This window comes from Labeo rohita, chromosome 9 (genome assembly GCF_022985175.1).
Source record: "Labeo rohita strain BAU-BD-2019 chromosome 9, IGBB_LRoh.1.0, whole genome shotgun sequence".
In the NCBI taxonomy this organism is placed as follows: Eukaryota; Metazoa; Chordata; class Actinopteri; order Cypriniformes; family Cyprinidae; genus Labeo; species Labeo rohita.
Genome location: NC_066877.1, coordinates 27,649,212 through 27,669,074, shown reverse-complemented (window position 1 = coordinate 27,669,074; position 19,863 = coordinate 27,649,212). Strand labels below are relative to the sequence as shown.

The following is a 19,863-nucleotide window of genomic DNA, read 5'->3' as shown; positions in this document are numbered from 1 at the left end:
CTTTGAAAGTGGATATTATAAAAACCACAAAACAAATAAATTGAATTGACCATTTTCTAAAATTGTTAAATAAAAAAAAAAAAATTATTTATATATATATATATATATATTTAATTGAAATACATTTGGTTTTTGTTGCAGTTTAAAAGTCTACAATAGGTTTTGATCAGTTTCATGTATTCTTTCTGAATAAAAACATTACTTTCAACAACAACAACAAAAATCTCACCCAAACTTTTGAATGATAGTGTTTATCCAATACAACACAAATGCAAATGTATTGTCCAGGTTTAATGCAATTGTATGTTTTTTTTTTTATCTCTTTGGAAATGTAATTGGTTAAGAATACAGTTTTCCCAAAATAATACATAAATATAGTAATTAAGTGCAGTTATTTCAGTACTTTACACCCCTGATGTTCAGCAGTCTATCAGACAGTCAAACACATTAGTCCAGGGGTGCCCAACTCTGTTCCTGGAGATCTACCTTCCTGCAGAGTTTAGTTCCAACCCTGATCAAACACACCTGTCTGTAATTATCAAGTGGTCCTTCAGATCCTAATTAGTTGGATCAGGTATTGGAGCTCTGCAGGAGGGTAGATCTCCAGGAACAGGGTTGAGCACCCCTGCATTAGTCACGGTTCATTTATGGCAATAATGCAATCAAGCTCCATGTCTCTCTTTGCATTAATTTGATGTGTACCTCAACCCACGCTCAGTCTGGCAGGAAGTTGTAGTTTAATGCACACTGATCCACACTCACTCAAAAACGCATCAACACACAATGCACAGATCCTCCTCACACATCATCTTAAGACGTTACCAACCCTGCTGATTCACATCCACTCTGTTTTTTGACCCACTTCTCTGTTTGGCCTACAGGTCTCCATGTACACGTTTAACTCCAGTCTTTGCTCTGTAGCGGTTCATCATCATTTCCTTTGTAGAGCGTAACAGTACTTTACCGTAGTACGCACATGAAATGATTATGATCTTCTCATTGATTTCTAACAACAGATTACTAACAGATGATTTTAGCATTCTACTGGTAATATTTAAGGAATGAAATTATCCATTTCCTTACTGCTAATCCGTATGAGTTAGCTACTGTTCTTATTATATTTTTTCCCCATGATGCTACTTTTTAAAATGTGTGTTTATCTATTTTATGTTTGAAGGACAAAATATTTATGTCTTTTATGTTTTCCTGTGTCTTTCAGCAAGGTGCAAGCAATGCTGAGAAGTTTGATTATGTAAGTCACTTATTAAAACATATTTACAACATTTTTTTTTTTTTTCAAATGAATTGTTGTTTTTAAGTTTGATTTACCTGTTCTGTTCTCTCTTGCAGTTGATGTGCTTCTTGAAGAAGATGGCAGGAAATGAATATGTTGGTTTCAGCAATGCCACGTATGTTGAGCTACCAGTTCTGTAGTTTAATCATAGATAGGGCTGGAGAACAGTCAATATAAATATTACTCTTCAGTACGTCGAGTATCTGTTTTTAAGTTATGCATAATTTAAGATTTTGGGTTCAGTTGAGGCAACTTTTATTGTATCAACCGTCCTAGATTCCAGTCGGAGCGTGAGTCAGGAGACAGGAATTTCGCTATTGGCTACTACCTGAAAGAAAAGAAGGTTAGTATATCAAGCAGCTGATTTATTGCACCCAGTCATTTCTCTGTTTCTCACCTTCACGTCTTAAACATTTTGTATACAGTGATTTCAGTAGAGCCATTCACACAGAACACGTTTTTGCTTTGAAAACAAAACGAGAAGTAAGGTCTCAAGACACATTGAACTTTTAATTTGAGGGCTGTGTTTTTTGAATGCCATGTCAGGCTTGAGATTCTGCAAAAGATGCCAGACGCAAACACAACTGTCAAAGATTTCTGTATGTAATGCATAGAAGAACAATGGAAGAGTAGCACAGCGAAATTTAAAATGTGCTCTGAATGAATGGTCTCTTTTAATGTGTACTTACTGGAGTGGTTCCTTGTTTTGATCTGAATTTCTTTTGTATGCAGTGCTTTCCAGATGGAACAGACATGACTGCTGTTCTGGACTTGTACTTTCAGGTGTGTATAGAGATGCCTTTCATTACTGAGTCACTGTCAGATTGCAGCATAAGAGTTATGAGCTTGGTGCAATGCATTCTGGGATTGGCTTCTGAAATGTTGACCTTGTAACCAATATACACTATTGTTTAAACGTTTGAACGTTTAAATGTGTTTTTTAATGCATTAATTTGATTTGAAGTACAATAAAAACTAATATTGTGAAATGTTATTGCAGTTTAAAATTCTATTTTACATAATAAATACAATTATTATATTGCAGTATTTTTAAAAAATGATTTAATCTATTTTCAAATGTAATTTATTCCAGTTATGGCAAAGCTGACTTTTCAGCATCTTTACTGCAGTTTTCAGTGTCACATGATTCTTCAGAAATCATTATATGTTATGTTGATTTGGTGATTTTTCTATTATTATCAATGTTAAAAACTGCTTAATATTTTTGTGTAAACTTTTTTTCCCTCCAGGATTCTTTGATGAATTGGACGTTGTAAACAAATTTTATTTGAAATTGAATTTCACATAAGTAGTAACACTTAACAATGTTTTTACTTTTGATCAATTCAATGCATCCCTGCTGATTAAAAAATATAGATTTCTTTAAAAAAAAAAAAAAGTTTTCTAAACTTTTTGAATGGTAGTACACTACCGGCCAGATCAAAAGCAGTAAAATTTTCTAATATTTTTATTATGTAAAATAACTGTTTTCTATTTGAATATATTTTAAAATGTAATTTATTCCTGTGATTTTAAAGCTGATTTTTTAGCATCATTACTCCAGTCACATGATCCTTCAGAAATCGTTCTAATATTCTGATTTGCTGCTCAAAAAGCATTTATTATTATTATTTTTATTATTATTATAATGTTGAAAACAGCTGAGTAGAATTTTTTTCAGGTTTCTTTGATGAATAGAAAGTTCAGAACAGCATTTATCTGAAATATAAATCTTTTGTAACATTATAAATGTCTTTATCATTATCTTTTGATCAATTTGAAGCATCCTTGCTAAATAAAAGTATTATTTTCTAGAATTTCTTTCCCTTAAAAAAAAAAAAAAAATAGTTTGAATGGTATAGTTTATAATGTTACAAAAGCTTTTTATTTCAGATAAAAGCTGATCTTTGGATCTTTATATTCATCAAAGAATCCTAAAAAAAAGTACTCTTTGTTTTAAATATTGATAATAATAATAAATGTTTCTTGAACGGCAAATCAGCATATTTGAATGATTTCTGAAGGATCATGTGACACTGAAGACTGGAGTAATGATGCTGAAAATGTAGCTTTGATCACTAGAATAAATAAAATTCTAAAATATATTCAAATAGAAAGCAGTTATTTGAAATAGTAAAAATATCTTAAAAATGTACTGTTTTTCCTGTACTTTGGATCAGATAAATGCAGGTCTGGTGAGCAGAAGAGACTTCTTTAAAAACAATAAAAATCTTACTGTCCAAAAACTTTTGACTGGTACTGTATATTACCAAATTAATCAATATATAAAGAAATCACATCAAAAGCAGAATCGATTCAAAGCAATTGCTTACGAATCAGAATCACAGAATCAGAAATCTGTCAGTTACTATTGATACACTACAACTGAATGGTTATTGGAGCACTTAGAAAGTTGATTTGCTGGCACGAATGGTTCTGGCTTAGTTTGACATGGCACAAGCATGGCAGGACTGCAGTCTGGTGACTCTGTCCCTTGACTTCTGTCATGTGCCTATGAGATCATGCACCATGTAATGGGATAGTGCAGCTGATGGCTTTCTCCTACACACACACACGGTCAAATTCTTAAGGTGTTGTTTTCAGTAATATCCGCAAGGAAAGCTGCCACACGAAGCATGTTAAAAAAATGTGATAATATTTCTTATGCATATGTCTTTATTTGTGTTTGCGTCCATATGTGCAGCTGTGCTCCATTGAGGTAAATTGTGAGAGCGCTAGCGTCATGGCTGCCACACTGGCCAACGGCGGCTTCTGTCCAATCACAGGCGAGCGTGTGCTGAGCCCTGAGGCCGTGCGAGACACCCTCAGCCTCATGCACTCCTGCGGCATGTATGACTTCTCCGGACAGTTCGCCTTTCATGTAAGTGTGTGTGCATGCAGATTTACATGTGCAAACAGAATCAAAACAGTTGATTTGACTCACTTTCTGTTATTTTGGAGCACCGTTTCACCATATCATGTGAGCTTTCCTGTTTTTCCTTTCCGTTTCACATTTATTTTGTCATTCTTTCCATTAACTTTTAAAATAAGCTTTTAAATGTTCCCTGTGCTCATTAAGTCATTGTTTATCAAATTAAATCTAATCAGCTTTCAGAAATTGAGAACAACATAAAAAATAAATATTTTTAAATACTGAATTGCTTTGTCCAAATGCAAACATTTTTTTATATCCTCTCAAAGTCCACAGACTCGTTGTAGTGAATATTTGTGTATTTTTTTTTTTTAGAATTAAAGTGTACTGATTTCAAATTCAAAGTCAGTTTCACTAACCACGTTAGCATGCAGTATTTCAGGACAAAAACCTGTTACCTATTTCCAGGCTTCCTGTAGTACAACTTAACTGTGGTTTGCAGTCGTTTTTTATGGGCAAACACACCTTATTTTTAAATGTAAATCAAGCTCTTTGTATAACATGAAAATAAACCAGGCTATTTATTCTTAGTGAACCCCACCCAGAACTTATTCAGTTACGGTTGTCCTATTTATCTGTGTATACAGTATATATATTTTTTTTAATGGTATTGTATTTTGTTCAGGTGGGTCTTCCAGCCAAATCAGGTGTGTCTGGTGGTATTCTGCTGGTTGTGCCCAATGTGATGGGTATCATGTGCTGGTCTCCTCCGTTGGACAAACTAGGCAACAGTGTCCGGGGCATCCAGTTCTGCACGGTAATTGAATGTTCTTGTTTGCTGACACACCTTAACACACATAAACACTTCTGTTTCTTATGAAGTTATGTACTGGAACCTTATACTGCAATACTGTAAATATTCACTGCCGTTCAAACATTTGAGGATAAAAAAAAAAAAAAAAAAAAAAAAAAAAAAAGGTTCCTCAATAATATTAAGCAGCACAAATATTTTTAACATTGATAATAATAAAAAAATATTCTTGAGAATCACATCGGCATATTAGAATGATTTTTGAAGGAGCATGTAATAAAATTAAACTCTGCCATCAAAGAAAAAAGTGTAAAATAGTCAAAAAAGAAAATTGTATAAAAATTCTCAAAATATGTTTCTGTTACTTTAAGCTGTACAGGGCCCTATGAAATCCATTTTATTTTTTGCAAATTCTGTTGTATTTTTTCCCAAATTCCGTTTTTTCCATTTTAATTTTTATGGATTCTTTTTGTTTTGTTGTTTTTTTTCCTGTTTTAATTTTTCTAATTTCACAAAAATTACATTTTTAGGGCCCTATGAAATCTATTTATTTTTATATATTTTTTTTTTCCATTTGTCTAAACTCTAATTTAATAGTTAAAATAAGCTGTATTAAAAACATGTCTAATTATTGAAATCATAAAATGTATAATATATAACTCCAATTTATTAAAAGTTTAACAGAAATTACAGTTTTAGGGCCCTGATTTTATTTTTTATTTTTTATTTTTTTTAATTCAGGTTTATTTTGACCAAATTCTTTTTTTTCATTAATGTTCTGAATTCCATTTTAATGGTTTCATTATATTTTAATAATTGAAAAGCACCTCTGATTTAATTTATTATTATTTTATATATTTTTTTTAAATCTCTTTTTGTTTTTTCCAGAAATACTTCAGAAATACTGTATTTACATTTTTCTGCTAAATAAATTCTGGTAAATAATTGTTATTGTTATTGTTATTAATAATTATTCCTTTATAATAATGTTTTTATAATTTTATTGGTGGTAGTTGTAGTACTATCACTCCATTAAGTAATACATTTCTGTCACAGTTTCAAGTTAAAAAGGACTTTTTGACGGGTTGCTCAGAAGTTTATATATGATAAAACAATAGATTTTTTTCAAAAGAAATGGTAAAATTTTTGTGAAGTGACTCTCGGAGCAGTTCAAGAGACTGTGTTTGTGTTTATGTACTTATATTTTGAGGCAGCAGAGGCTGCAAACTCCACAAGCGTCAACTGTTTGTTGTAGTTTTGATCCTATGATCCTGTCCATCGTGAGTGCTTGTCATCATGTACTTGTGAAATGATCAGAATCTATCTGTGTTATTTTAGGTCTCTGTGAGAAGCAGCACTTCTGAATAGAGTCTGAATATTAGTACAGCCTCTCAGACCCTTGTTAAAGGTCAAGGAGTCTATAATTACTCCACGTGTGTCCTAAGGAAATCGGTGCAGCCACAACCCATGCCTTTGACTCATTAGTGTTGATAGTCTGGCCCCAGCAAAGAGACCAGAGCTACATGTAATTGGTAGAGTTAATTCTGGGGTGGGCACTGTGACTAGAATTTGGTATCATTTATTTGAACAGTTTGACAGATTTGTACAGTAGCACATCCAGTAGTGAATTCAGAGCCACAGTGATAATTAAAAGCCTCTGTTCTGTGATCTTGGTTGTTGTGCCAAAAGAACAGTAAGAACTGGCAAGTCACAGGGTCACAAGACAGGAAGTGGCGTAATATTAGACATTCAGACAGTCATGTCAACTCTTTCTAATTTCTAACAAATTCAAGTGTCCTGAATGTATGAACCCTTCCAGTCATGGTTTATAAGGTGAAATAGAGTTGCAAGGTCAGGTTTAACTGCACATTACACAAACCTGAGTCAACATGAAATCAGAATGGAATGTTTATGGAATATACCAGGTATAATGAAAAAATGCAAAACAAATAATTTACAGTAGATACTGCAATATGTCACAATAGGGAAGAAAAGACTTTAAAAGAATAAATATGGGTTTTTGCCCACTGATAGCAAACCATAATTGATATGACAGTGCCAGTATTATTATTATTATTATTATTATTATTATTATTATTATTATTATTATTATCCAAAGTACAGCAAAAACAGTCAAATTTAGAATATTATTTTACTTTTTTTTTTTTTTTAAATGTTTACTATTTAAAATAACTTTCTTCAAAAATTAAGTTATTCTTGTGATCTAAGCTAAAGCTAAATTTTTTTTGGAGCAGCAAAACAGAATATTAGAATGATTTCTGAAGGATCATATGACTGGAGTAATGATGCTAAAAATTCAGCGTTGAAATCACAGGAATAAATTAAATTTAAAAATATATTCAAATAGAAAACAGTTATATTAAACAATAAAAATATTTCAAAATATTTACTATTTTACTACTTTTGCTATACTTTAGATTAAATAAATGCAGGCTTGGTGAGCATAAGAGACTTATTTAAAAAGCATGAAAAATCTAAAATCTTACTGTTCAAAAACTTTTGACTGGTAGTGTAATAGCAAAAACAAATGAGTAGTAGTAGTAGTAATTTAATAATAATAATAATAATAATAATAATAGTTTATTTGTACAAAAGCTATACAAAAACATCTTAGCTAAAAGACTAAAACAGAAATGTAGCACGTTAATTTGCTTCTCTGTTCCCAATAAAGACTTTTTAAGAAAGGAAAAAAAAACAAGAGCGCACATAAACCTGATATACTCAACAACTAGATATCTTTAAAAGAAAATCACTGGTTGCTCCTAACCCTGAAAACACAATAAAATATATTTTTAATGGAAGTCTATGGGGCAAGGCAACTGTAACTTATAAATTCTGTGTTTTAAGACAGAACCGCATAATTTTCTGAGCAACCGCACACTATTAAACCTAGAAATGTCACCTTCAAAAACTATTAAAAATTATCACATTGACTAAACCTCACTGAACCTGAAAAAAACAGAAACCTGTTTAAGTTTAATGACATTGTGAAGGAGATTCATTTCTGTATTATCATGGTTCAAAGGGCTTTAATTAAAGCAGGCGGCTTTTTTATGCACGGCACACTCTCCTGTCACTAGCAGACCACCTTCAGACACTCAACACAGTCCTTCAATGTGTGTGTGTGCGCTAAGTCTTTGACCTCTGAGGCTGACTCTTGTGTCTTTCTCTCCTGCTGTAGGACCTGGTGTCCTTGTTCAACTTCCACAACTATGACAACCTCAGGCACTTCGCCAAGAAGCTCGATCCACGCCGAGAGGGAGGGGACCAGCGGGTGAGTGCCCTCTTCCATTTGCCCGCCAGGCTTGCCCTCCCCACGTGCCCCATCGAAGCGTTACACCACGTCTTGTATGAATGACTGCACGTAATTATTTACTCAAGACTCTGAAGCTGAGAATACCACAGAGGAAGCATATTTCCTCTAAACGCCTGCTATAGGGCCTGTGGTCAGCCGTGTACAATCACGCCTCCTGCAGGAGCATTTTGACACTACATGCCTAGTTAGGAAGCTACATTACGACCCGAAAAGCGTAGTTGGTTTTGCGACTGTTTTTGCTGTTCTCACAGCTAAAGCAGCGAGTAAAGAGCAGCGGTTGATTCGTCATCAAAGTTCTCAGCTGTGCATGAGATTCTAATTTTGCATGTCTTGATTTGCCATGTGTTATGCCGTTTTATCCCAAGAGACTGTTTCTGTTTGGCTTGCTTCAGTCTGCATTTTCAGATTTGTAATAAGAAGGCCCAGACGGAATCTGTAGACTTTTTCCACATTTCAAATAACCTGGAATGGATGTAAACATGATAAAATGTGCTACGCGTAGCTGAGCGTACTATTATCTATAGCTTTAAAAAAAAACAAAAAAAAAAAAAACAGATTAGCTCAAATATTTAAACCTGAATACAGATACAGCAAGGGCAAAGGAAATGTCTCTTACTGAAATATGTAGTAGAAAACCCATGAAAGACCTCCATTATTTAAAAAAATCGACATTGTTTTATATATATTTTGGACTATGGGGGGCGCCATTATTTCGATGGCGTGAAATCGTTGCGCTCGGTGAGCTACTTGTGCTACCTGTTGGTATTTTTACCACAACACGACTTTGAATAAGCAACTCAGAAAATAAAATACTGATATGATGCCACATTATGTGGTGTTTGGTTGTCATTTTCAGTCGAAGGGCAAAAAGAGAGGTGATGTAAAAAGAGGAGAAAATAATAGGAAGATACATAAACTTCCTAAAGACCTACGTCTTTGTTCTCTCCACTTTAGCTCTGATGTCTTCGAGGCTTTTGGTAGACCACAGCTACTGAAAGAGCTCACAAACGGCAGAGACAAGAAACGCTAGATGCCATCCTGACAGGATGTAAACATGCCGACATTTGACGCCGCAGCCACTGAAAGAGATTCTTAGTGCAGATTTCACTCTATATCTGGGGCATTTAGTAAGTTACCTGTAAGCTCTTTCAGTAGCTTTGGTCATCGGATCAGTACTTTATTTTCCATGTTGTGTTGCGGTTAAAAACAAGTGGCGCCCACATAGTCCAAAATATGCATAAATCTTTCATGGGTTTTCTAATACATATTTCTAGGGGTGCCCTTGACTAATGATTTTTTTTGGTCGACTAGTAGTCGTTCATTTTAAGCATTAGTAAAATATTAGTTGCACGTTTATTAATAAACCATATAAATCATAATAATGAGACTTTATTTGCTTGCATAGCCTAATAAGAGCTCAAGCACAAAAAAAAGCTTACCACACTGCACCGGCAAATATAAGAATTATGAATGTGTCAGGGACAAACATCTAGAAGATTGCATTAACGTTTTAATAATTTATTGATAAACTAGTGCTTTCTTTGTTTTCAGCTTAAGAAATGAAGTCTGTGACACTGACTTATCACCTCCACAGTAGTGATGCACCTGTATGCATGTTTCATACAGATTACATAACCGGAGAATATTTGTTTTCATTTAAATTGGTTCATTTAAAAGTAGACATTTTGCTCTCTATAGATATATTTTTAAAGTTTAAAGAGTTTTGAAGTTTCGTGCTCAAGTTCACAGAAACCGAGACGGCAGAAAGCACATCCTGTTTGCTTTCATTATTTTACAAAAGCGCAACGTTTTGTTGTTATTCTGAGTGCACACAAATAAACGTAGAGTCTTTACAGATTCGAAAATGTATTACACTTATCTGTATAACAAAAAATGAAGTATTTTTTAAAAAAGTATTTTAAGGGCAAGTAACTGCACCGGCGCCTTCTTCATTGATCATGCAGTGCTACTTTTTAGCTTCCACACTCTGGACAGACACTTGAATAGCACACATTTTTCTAGATTAACATTAGATGCCATGTAAAGTTGCTACTACTTACATCCTTCAGATGAAAAGCCATGATTGAGGTCGATGAATGATAGGTGAGTGTTTGAATGTACTGTATTACCATATAGACCAGCCGTTAACGATCTGTCCGTCATGGGCCGAGTGATTTCGCCACTTCCTGTGGATTTTTTTTTTCTGCCTCTTCTCATCGACTAACTGTCGATTCTTAGGGGGCAGCCCTACATATTTCAGTAAGAGACATTATTTACGTTATATTAAACCATACAATTCTTAATACCCAGGGCTCCCTTTAAAAAATAATTAAATAAATAAATAAAAATAGCATTTGTTATAAAATATAGTATCATTTGGCACAAGAAAACTGCAAGGACAGATTATAGGGTCTGTGGTCATGTCAGCTGAGGCTTTTGAATATGTAATTTATGTGACTTGTGCAAACCCAGTGAAGTTTTTACTGTAATAATAATACAATTATTACTATATTTAATATTTCTATATTATTAATTACATGTATATTAAAAGTAGAATCTAAAATATATTATTTTATAGTATTATTATTATTATTATTATTATTATTATTATTTAATGTGGTATCTGTTTGATGTATGATCACACAGACAATAATGATCGTGATATAAATGAGACTAGTGCAACCTTAAAAGAGGCATGTGCCGTTATTATAAGATTTTTTATTTAAATAATAAATGTAAAATTTTCTCAGATGTCTGAATATTAGGGCTCTCTTAGAGGCCCCCAAAACTAATCTGTTCTCTGTGTTGCTCAACACAGCAGTACACCTTCGGACCGCAGGATAACGAGAGCCTTTCAAAAGAGCTGGCTCTCAAAGACAATGTGTGGAGAAAAGTCTGGCCTACTGAGCACAAAGAGGACAGCTTCACTACATGCTTTACGCAGTTTATCCGGAAGAGATTGTCTCTGTTTTGATGTCTGCAGTCTGCATCCTCAGATTTATAATCAACAGGTCCAGACGGTATTTGTAGACTTTTTCCACGTTTAAAAAAAAAAAACAAAAAAAAAAATCTGTGGAATGGATTTAAACATGGAAAAATGAGTTCAACTTCACTGAAAATACTCTTACCTGTATCTGAAAAGATAAACAGATTTACATTTTTAAACCTGAATACAAACCTGATTTTAAAAAAAATTACATGAGAAGATCCCTGTCTCTACACTCTACAATGCAACAGAGACTTTTCCTAATAAAAAAGTATGTTGCAAATTAAAATGTGAAAAATAAATTAAAAAGCTTTTTACAAATACAAAATATACTAGGGGGAACATTATCAGTTGACTCAATAATAATACAATTATTAATAAAAAAAAAAATTATTATTGCAAATAAATATTTTATATTACTGTTATTTATATCTAAAAAATTTTTTAAAAATTATTATTATAAGCCTGCATGCACAGATTCCGTGTGGGTCTGGTCATCTGTTCATAACAATCATGACTTAAATCAGACTACTGCATCTTAAATGAGGCATGTGCAATTTCTGTGACAAGACAGACCTGTTATGTTTATTTTTGCTGTTGCTGAAAAATGTGACATTTTCCCAGCTGTGTGAATACGAGGGCTCTCTTTGTAACTCTGTTTTGTTGACTTTGAAATCTGTTCACACGTCAGCATATTGAACAGTGTAAGTCACACATTTTTTTAGGGAGGCCCCTAAAAAACTAATCTGTTCTCCATGTTGCTCAACACAGCAGTACACCTTCGGACCCCTGGATTACGAGAGCCTTCAGAAAGAGCTGGCTCTCAAAGACACTGTGTGGACAAAAGTCTCACCCACTGAGTGCAATGAAGACAGCTCTACTACTGTAGTCTATAGGATGGAGAATATCACAGATGGCAACTAAAACGGATCTGACTCCACTCAGCAAGCTCTTTAACAGTATATATTTATGTATTTTAACAGTTATTTATTTTCACTGAATCTCTGGGCACATGTTGGTTCTTCACGAGTCTTGGTGAGTCTACGTAGTAATGACTGCGGTAGAGGATATGGTCTAAAGCTTCTGTTTTATCTATCTGTGCTAACGCTTAAGCATAGCAGAGGGTTTTATTCTTCACTTGGACTACATTGACTTTAGGTGCAGTGTGACAGACAACAGATAGACAGCAAGTGTTTTTTTTTTTTTTTTTTTGTTTTTTTTTTTCGTTTGGAGTTGAGGATTGGTTGCTGAACAGAGACTGCAGGTGGTTCTACACTACAACTGAATGTTGTGGTCATGCATAATTAACCTCGTCCTTACCACACGCAGAGTCTTCAGTGAGGCCTTTAACTTAATGTCACAAGCGCATGGATGTCCTCGGAACTTTTTGCAAGACGTACTGTATAGCTCAGTTAATGGCAGTAAGGATGACCTTCACTCCAAATAAAAGCAAAAGTTCACTCAGAAGACGCACATTTAAAGGAATTGTTTACCCAAAAGTTAAAATTCTGTCATTAATTATTCACCCTCATGTCTTTTCAAACCTTGTTCATCTTCAGAACACAAATTAAGATATTTTTGATGAAATCTGAGAGCTTTCTGACCCTGTATAGGCAGCAAAAGACATGTTCAAGGCCCAGAAAGGTAGTATGGATATCATTAAAATAGTCCATGTGACATCAGTGGTTCAACCTTAATTTTATGAAGCGATGAGAATACTTTTTGTGCAAAGAAAACAAAAATAGCTTTATTCAGCTTCATAAAATGACTATTGTATCGATGTCCTTACTACCTTTCTGGGCCTTGAACGTATCAGTTGCAGGGCTCTGTGCTTACTTTCCTTTTTCGGAAAGTAACTTTAATTTAGGAGCACAGTCAAAATTTCAGGAGCACCTTCTAATCAGTAATCAAAAAATCTGATCATTATGAGGTTATATTTGACTCCTTAAAGTGGTTTACATGGGAATTTTGTTTTTACCTTTGTAATGGCATTTTTCTAACTTTATTAAAAGTATGTCACCTTTTATGTCAATTTTATTTTATTATATTTTATAAGCTTTTTAAAATAAGAACTTAAGTTACCAATCAAATGGAATCAGTATTAACAAAATTAATTTGTATTACAGAGGTGGCACAGAAGAACACAAAAGTGGCTTGTAGGTGTATTTTCATGTTTAATGAGGCTCAGAGGTGGCATGAGTGCAAATTCTTAAATTTATGTTGAGATTAATGTTTTGAATATAAACTTTTGAATATAAAAATATTATATGATTTAAATAACTGAAAAGATACTTTAAAAATAAAACTAAAACTGCCAGTAGGTGATGGGAAGTCACTGATTTAATTACTGAATCATTCATTTGATTCGTTCGAACGGCTGATTCATTCAGGAATAAAGCAAGTGACTGTCTTTATGAATGGGAAATTGAATCATTGACTGATTGATTCATTTAAAAACGCACATTCATTCATAAACGAAACACCGCTGTGTTTGAATGGAGATGTGCAGCAGCTCAGGTTTGACTTTTCAGACTATTTTTGACGACGAAATAGAGCAAAATCAGGCAATAGTGTTATAGTCAGACAATGTAAGTCACTTAATATTAACTTCTTGTTTATTTAACTGTTGTATTAAATTAATATCTCATTTACAAACTCCCTTAAAAATCATCAAAAGCTGTCACTCATATTATTTACACTCTCTCTGCACTTTGTTTATGAAAGGATTCATGAGATATGCCTGTGATACCTTACAAAAACACATAGAAACCTTAGAAGCTCCCCTCAGCACAAACACAAATATGCTGATCGGGTCAGGCGCACTGGTGCTCCTAAATATTTTTTCATAGTCACATGCAGTAGTTTTCGGTCACACAGTAAAGCCCTGAGTTGCATCTCGGATTTCAACAAAAATATCTTAATTTGTGTTCTAAAGATGAACGAAGGTCTCTTGGCATGTAACGACATGAGGGTGAGTAATCAAAAACTGAATTTTCATTTTTGGGTAAACTACCTGTTAAAAAGCACCTCATGTTGCAAATGAGTTATTAATTTGTAGATCTGTCATGATGCATTCCTACTGAATTGCTTGTTTTGGTGACTGTGTGTCCTTTGAGGACTGTTGTTGTTATAATGTGCATTGGTTGCATCATAGAGCCGCACTTGTACTGCTCAGCAGCCAGTTGAAACCTGCTGCCAGACCATCTTTGCAGTGAAATCAGTCAGTAATGTTACAAACCTTCCACTCTTTCGCTTGAACTTAGTTCTGTTTCACTCAGTATATTCTCATTTATTATTGCTAGAAACATTTATGCACCTTATTGATAGTTCACAACGTTAGTTTATATCAAACTAAGCTTCTGAAGTTGTTTTATTGGTGGAAAGATGCTGCCCTTATCAGGAAGTTAAGTATTATCTATTTTTGTTTTATATGCGTGTTGCAAAATGTTTTAAAATCTTTTAAATATAAACGCTCATTTTATTTTTGCATGACTTGCTTTGTGCTTTCACAGGCTTGTGTATTTCTGGGTTTTGTTGCTTAGTTTCACGAGTTTTGCGCGTGTGTGTTTTTGTATTGTTTTCATGTCTTGTTTTTGTGCTGCTTTATTGGAGAAGTGTTTCTCATGCTCACTGACAGCTTTAACAGTCACTGTATGAGTTTATCACAGCTCGCTCTGATTACTTGAACTGTCCTGAGTCTAACAGAACAGCTGTCAAATGCTTCATCACAATATATTATCATCCGATTTTACTCAATGTCATAACAGTTCTGTTTATTTTCTATTGTTTTCTCATTGTGTATTTATGTAACTTGTTCTGGTTTTCTTTTTTTGTATCATTAATAAATGTATTTAATCTAATCTCATTGTTACCTGAAATCAGTTGTGTTCCATTTGTTGCTGTTGTGTGTGTGTTTTGGAAAATGATGAAGGAACGTGTTCCTTCATCATTTTAGTAGTTTGTATTCTGACACGGTTTGTCTCAAAAAATCATACTTGATTGCTTTACTGACATGGCTTTACTTTAAAAGGCCTGTTTGGCTACAGCTTCCATGAAAACCACAAACAGAACAGACAATATCTCTGTGAAATGATTTTTTACACCTCTCATGTTGTAGTTGATTGATGATTTGGCATGAAACGGTACAGTTGAAGTCACAAGTGTACATACACCTTGCAGAATCTGCAAAATGTTAATTATTTTACCATAATAAGAGGGATCATACAAAATACATGTTATTTTTATTTAGTACTGACCTGATTAAGATATTTCACATAAAAGACATTTACATATAATCCACAAGAGAAAATAATAGTTGAATTTATAAAAATTACCCCGTTCAAAAGTTTACATACACTTGATTCTTAATACTGTGTTGTTACCTGAATGACCCACAGCTGTGTTTTGTTTAGTGAGTTCCAAATTCTTTGGTTTTTAGCATTTTTGTGTATTTGAACCCTTTCCAACAATGACTGTATGATTTTGAGATTCATCTTTTCACACTGAGGACAACTGAGGGACTCAACTGCAGCTATTACAGAAGGTTCAAACACTCACTGATGCTTCAGAAGGAAACACAATGCATTAGAAGCAGGGGTGAAAACTTTTGAACAGTATGAAGATGTCTACATTTTTCTTATTTTTATTTTCTTTCTTTCTTTTTTTTTTTATTTAGTACAGCCTTTCAAAATCTACAGAAGATACCTACATGTTTCCTAGAAGATAAAATAAGTTAAATTTACCCTGATCTTCAAATTCAAAATGCACTTAATGCATTGTGTTTCCTTCTGAAGCATCAGTGAGCATTTGAACCTTCTGTAATAGTTGCATTTGAAAGGGTTCAAATAAACAAAAATGCTGAAAAAAAAAATCAAAGAATTTGTGGAACCTGAGGGGATTTTTCTGAAGAATAGCAGGCAGTTGAACTGTTCAGGACAAACAAGGGACTCATGAACTATCACTAAAAAAACCCCCCACAGCTGTGGATCATTCAGGTAACAACACAGTATTAAGAATCAAGTGTATGTAAACTTTTGAACAGGGTCATTTTTATAAATTCAACTATTATTTTCTTTCGTGGACTACATGTAAACGTCTGATATGTGAATTATCTTATTCGAGACAGTACTAAATAAAAAAACATGCATTTTGTATGATCCCTTTTATTTTGGTAAAATAATTAACATTTTGCAGATTCTACAAGGTGTATGTAAACTTTTGACTTCAACTGTATGTTCTTTTTAGTCAGCTGTTCAAACTGTACATAAACACTGACTCGCATTGCGTGTTCATTCATGCAGCAGTGGTTGTCAGTGCATGTGGGTCACATGCTGATAGCACAGCGTAACTTAATATACAGATGACACTTCACCTCATCTATCTTGTTTACTTTATCACTTGCTAGCTTGCAACAGCTTAGAAAAACCTTCAAAGCAACATAAGATGTACATAACCTTCAAAGTAACCTTCAGGCAGTTTTAAACAAGCAAGTTTGCCTAGGTTTTCCAGTTGACTTGATCTGAAATTAACATACACATTTCTGGAAAATAATTACACATTACCAGACAGGAATAGTGTTTGGCTCTTCTATTTAAGACTTTAAACTGACTTGGATGTAATTAGATTGATAGAGATTATAATTAAACACACACGCAGAGAGACTCTGATGTTCCTTGGATGATCTTTTGGGTCAAAAGACAAACTTTGAATGTTTGTGGGAAAGAAAAGCAAAAATACTGCATATTAGGAGATATGCATAGTGAGATATTTAAGTTATTACATATTCATTTTTATGTCTTCTTTATGTAAAATGTACTTTTTTATGTGTTGTAAAACTGGTCATATTTGTATTCAAACATCTGATTGTTATAAATTGATGGTTTTGGCTGCATTATAATCACTTTTTTGTACAAAACTTACTAAGAATGGCACAGAAAGTGGTATTGCAACAAGATGGGCCCTTTTTTGTAAGTCTGTATTTGTTGTCTTTAGGGTTTGCTTAACATGAAGTGTTGCTGATGCCCCCTAGTGGTGTCTTTCTGTCTTTCACCAACACTTGCTTTAATTTTTGCATCATGGTAAACTGCATGAGTTTTTTTTTTGCATGTCTTGCTTGGCTAATTTATGTAATACGTTGCTGATTCAAATCAAATTCATCCCTCTGCTACTAAATCAAATTAAATCATTTAGTTTTGACTGAGGCAAGGGTCTTCTTTAATACAGGGTGTTGCGTGTGTTCTGCCATTCATTGTTTGATTTCAAATTGTGGTAATAAGTGCTTAACAAAAATACAGTATTATTTAAACGTCCAACAAATTAAGAAAGCGAAAGTTCAGCTGAATGTCACATTGCGCTTATCCGCCTTATTTTCCGTAAGAGCAGCCGCGCAATTTGTAAATGTTATAGGTCTGGCTTCCGGTCTCATCCGTTTCCGGCTATTATGAGCTGTACAATAAAGCTTGTTTTGCTACTTGATATTGCAAATTGGTGAGTCTTACAATATTATTTTAATGTGTTATCTTTGTTATGAACATACAGTTTACATCTCGTTATAGCGGCTAATAAATCGGAAGTCTCGCTATTTTGGCGCCCAGAATAATAATAATACCTTTGCAGGGTTCCCGTACATTTTAATAATATTAAAATCACAGTAATTTAAAGTCATGGACATTAATTTTATTTTTTAGAAGGTGTAACTCTGTCTATAAAATATCAAATCTGATTCTATACGCCAGACTTAAAATGCAATCTTCAGTTTTATACAGTATTAAACTGGGTCATTTCCCTTTCACTCAATCCACTTGAAAAGTATTAAAAATGTAGGTGCCCTTTGAATTCAAGTGTACATATTTCATTGCACTTGATTTAATATCTCATTGTCTATTTGGTGTTTCCTCTCAGCAGTTCTCTCTCTATTCATTTCTGTCTGCTAGAGCTAAAGGACACACTCTGGAGGCCTCCGTTTCTGCCCACCATCTGTCCATAATAACTTATTTCTATTCCACAAAGGCTCTTTTCTATCATTCCAGGTGAAATCTGTCATCAACCTCCTCTTTGCTGCCTACACAGGAGATGTTTCTGCTCTCAGAAGGTACTTTATTTCCTACAAGTTTCTGAAGTGCTTTCTGTTCTGGTTCTGTAACGTTTTAATTTTATGTGACTGCAGGTTTGCACTGTCCTCCATGGACATGGAGCAGCGGGACTATGACTCCAGGACGGCACTACACGTAGCAGCTGCTGAGGGTACAACACTGCACATGCTGTTACTTTAGTTTGTCACTTATTAAGGATGAAGAACCAGTGGTGTCTGTTAAGTTTGGTGTCTGATTGTTTGTCTTATTGCTGGTAGTTGATGAACTCCAGGGTAACAAAAACAGATAGTGAGGCTGTATTTTGCATTTTGACTCAAAATGTGCATAACATTGCAACTGGGCCTTAAATGCCACATATGTTTGATCAGCGCCACTTGGTGGTCAAAAGGGGTAATGTTTTAAACAATGGCAATTAGCAATGCTGCCCAACCTTACAAGGTGCATATACTTTGCAGCTGTAATTTGTATTTATATCTTCTCATTCTAGTTTAATCACTATAAATATAAGTCCTCAAATACCATAATACTATATTTCTATCTAAAATTCTATCTACAGTGTGTGTTGCATAAATACGCTATTCCTTTTTATTTTAGGACATATTGAGGTTGTGCGCTTTCTGTTAGAGGCCTGCAAGGTCAATCCTGGTCCCAAGGACAGGTAAGAAAAAACTCAAAACATTCAACCACCAATGCCTGCTTCATTAGGGGTTCAAGCGTGTAGTGCTGAAACCTTATTCTAATTGTTAGAATGGCCAAGGATCAGCAATCTCCACGTAAACTGTGCAGACCCAACCATAAGTTGTAGAGACTTGAAACTTGGAGGTATGGTAGTACTCGCACTGACTACAACTTGACCAGGGCTCACCCCAGTCGGCCTGATGAGAGCGTTACAGCGATCAAAAGTACGAAATCACTCATAACTTCTAAACTGTCAGTCGCATATTTCACGTATTTTGGATTTTTTTCACCTGATCAGAACCAAAACAGTGCAGAAAGATTCTCTGAAGAATGAATATCAATAATTATTTTAAAAAAAAAGTTTCATTTTCGACTCACCATCACAAAGGGATGGCAAAACGTTTGAAAGGGGCAGGGCCACTTTTAGTAAAATGCTTACAACTCCTGAGCAGAATGAGATATCTTCACCATACTCGGACATGTATGTAAGAGCTCAATCTGAGGTCACAGGACAAAAATTGCAAGCGCTTGGCCACTTGGTGGCACTATAAGAGGGAAAAAACTTACAAATGGCTATACCGACACTGTGCACGGTCTTGGTCCCATGTGCCACAAGTGTCTATAAGGACATATATAACATTTTTGTTATTGCACGTTTTTTTACACATACACGCGATATTCGAATCATACAATAGAGCTCCTCATTCCAAACAGCTTTGCCTCTAGAACCACTGCTGTCAATCAAATTGTTTGTTAAATGATTGAGAAGATGTAAAAATCCTACTTTTGCCAAT

The 19,863-nt window shown here is 34.1% G+C and overlaps 1 protein-coding gene across 6 annotated transcripts in view; it reads left to right on the top strand.

Moving 5' to 3' along the window:
• The window catches only part of glsb (glutaminase b), a 54,556-nt gene that overhangs the window by 32,704 nt on the left and 1,989 nt on the right, over window positions 1-19,863 (top strand). For 3 of the 6 annotated variants that reach the window (XM_051118650.1, XM_051118649.1, XM_051118654.1), the window contains 10 exons: window positions 1,220-1,252; window positions 1,351-1,409; window positions 1,571-1,637; window positions 2,027-2,077; window positions 3,999-4,175; window positions 4,852-4,983; window positions 8,180-8,272; window positions 18,329-18,390; window positions 18,466-18,542; window positions 18,986-19,049. In XM_051118650.1, coding sequence (XP_050974607.1) covers window positions 1,220-1,252; window positions 1,351-1,409; window positions 1,571-1,637; window positions 2,027-2,077; window positions 3,999-4,175; window positions 4,852-4,983; window positions 8,180-8,272; window positions 18,329-18,390; window positions 18,466-18,542; window positions 18,986-19,049 — 815 coding nt within the window. Of the gene's footprint in view, window positions 1-1,219; window positions 1,253-1,350; window positions 1,410-1,570; window positions 1,638-2,026; window positions 2,078-3,998; window positions 4,176-4,851; window positions 4,984-8,179; window positions 8,273-11,132; window positions 11,416-12,071; window positions 15,161-18,328; window positions 18,391-18,465; window positions 18,543-18,985; window positions 19,050-19,863 lie in introns of those variants that run through there. The other 3 variants (XM_051118653.1, XM_051118652.1, XM_051118651.1) reach the window with 3 other exon arrangements.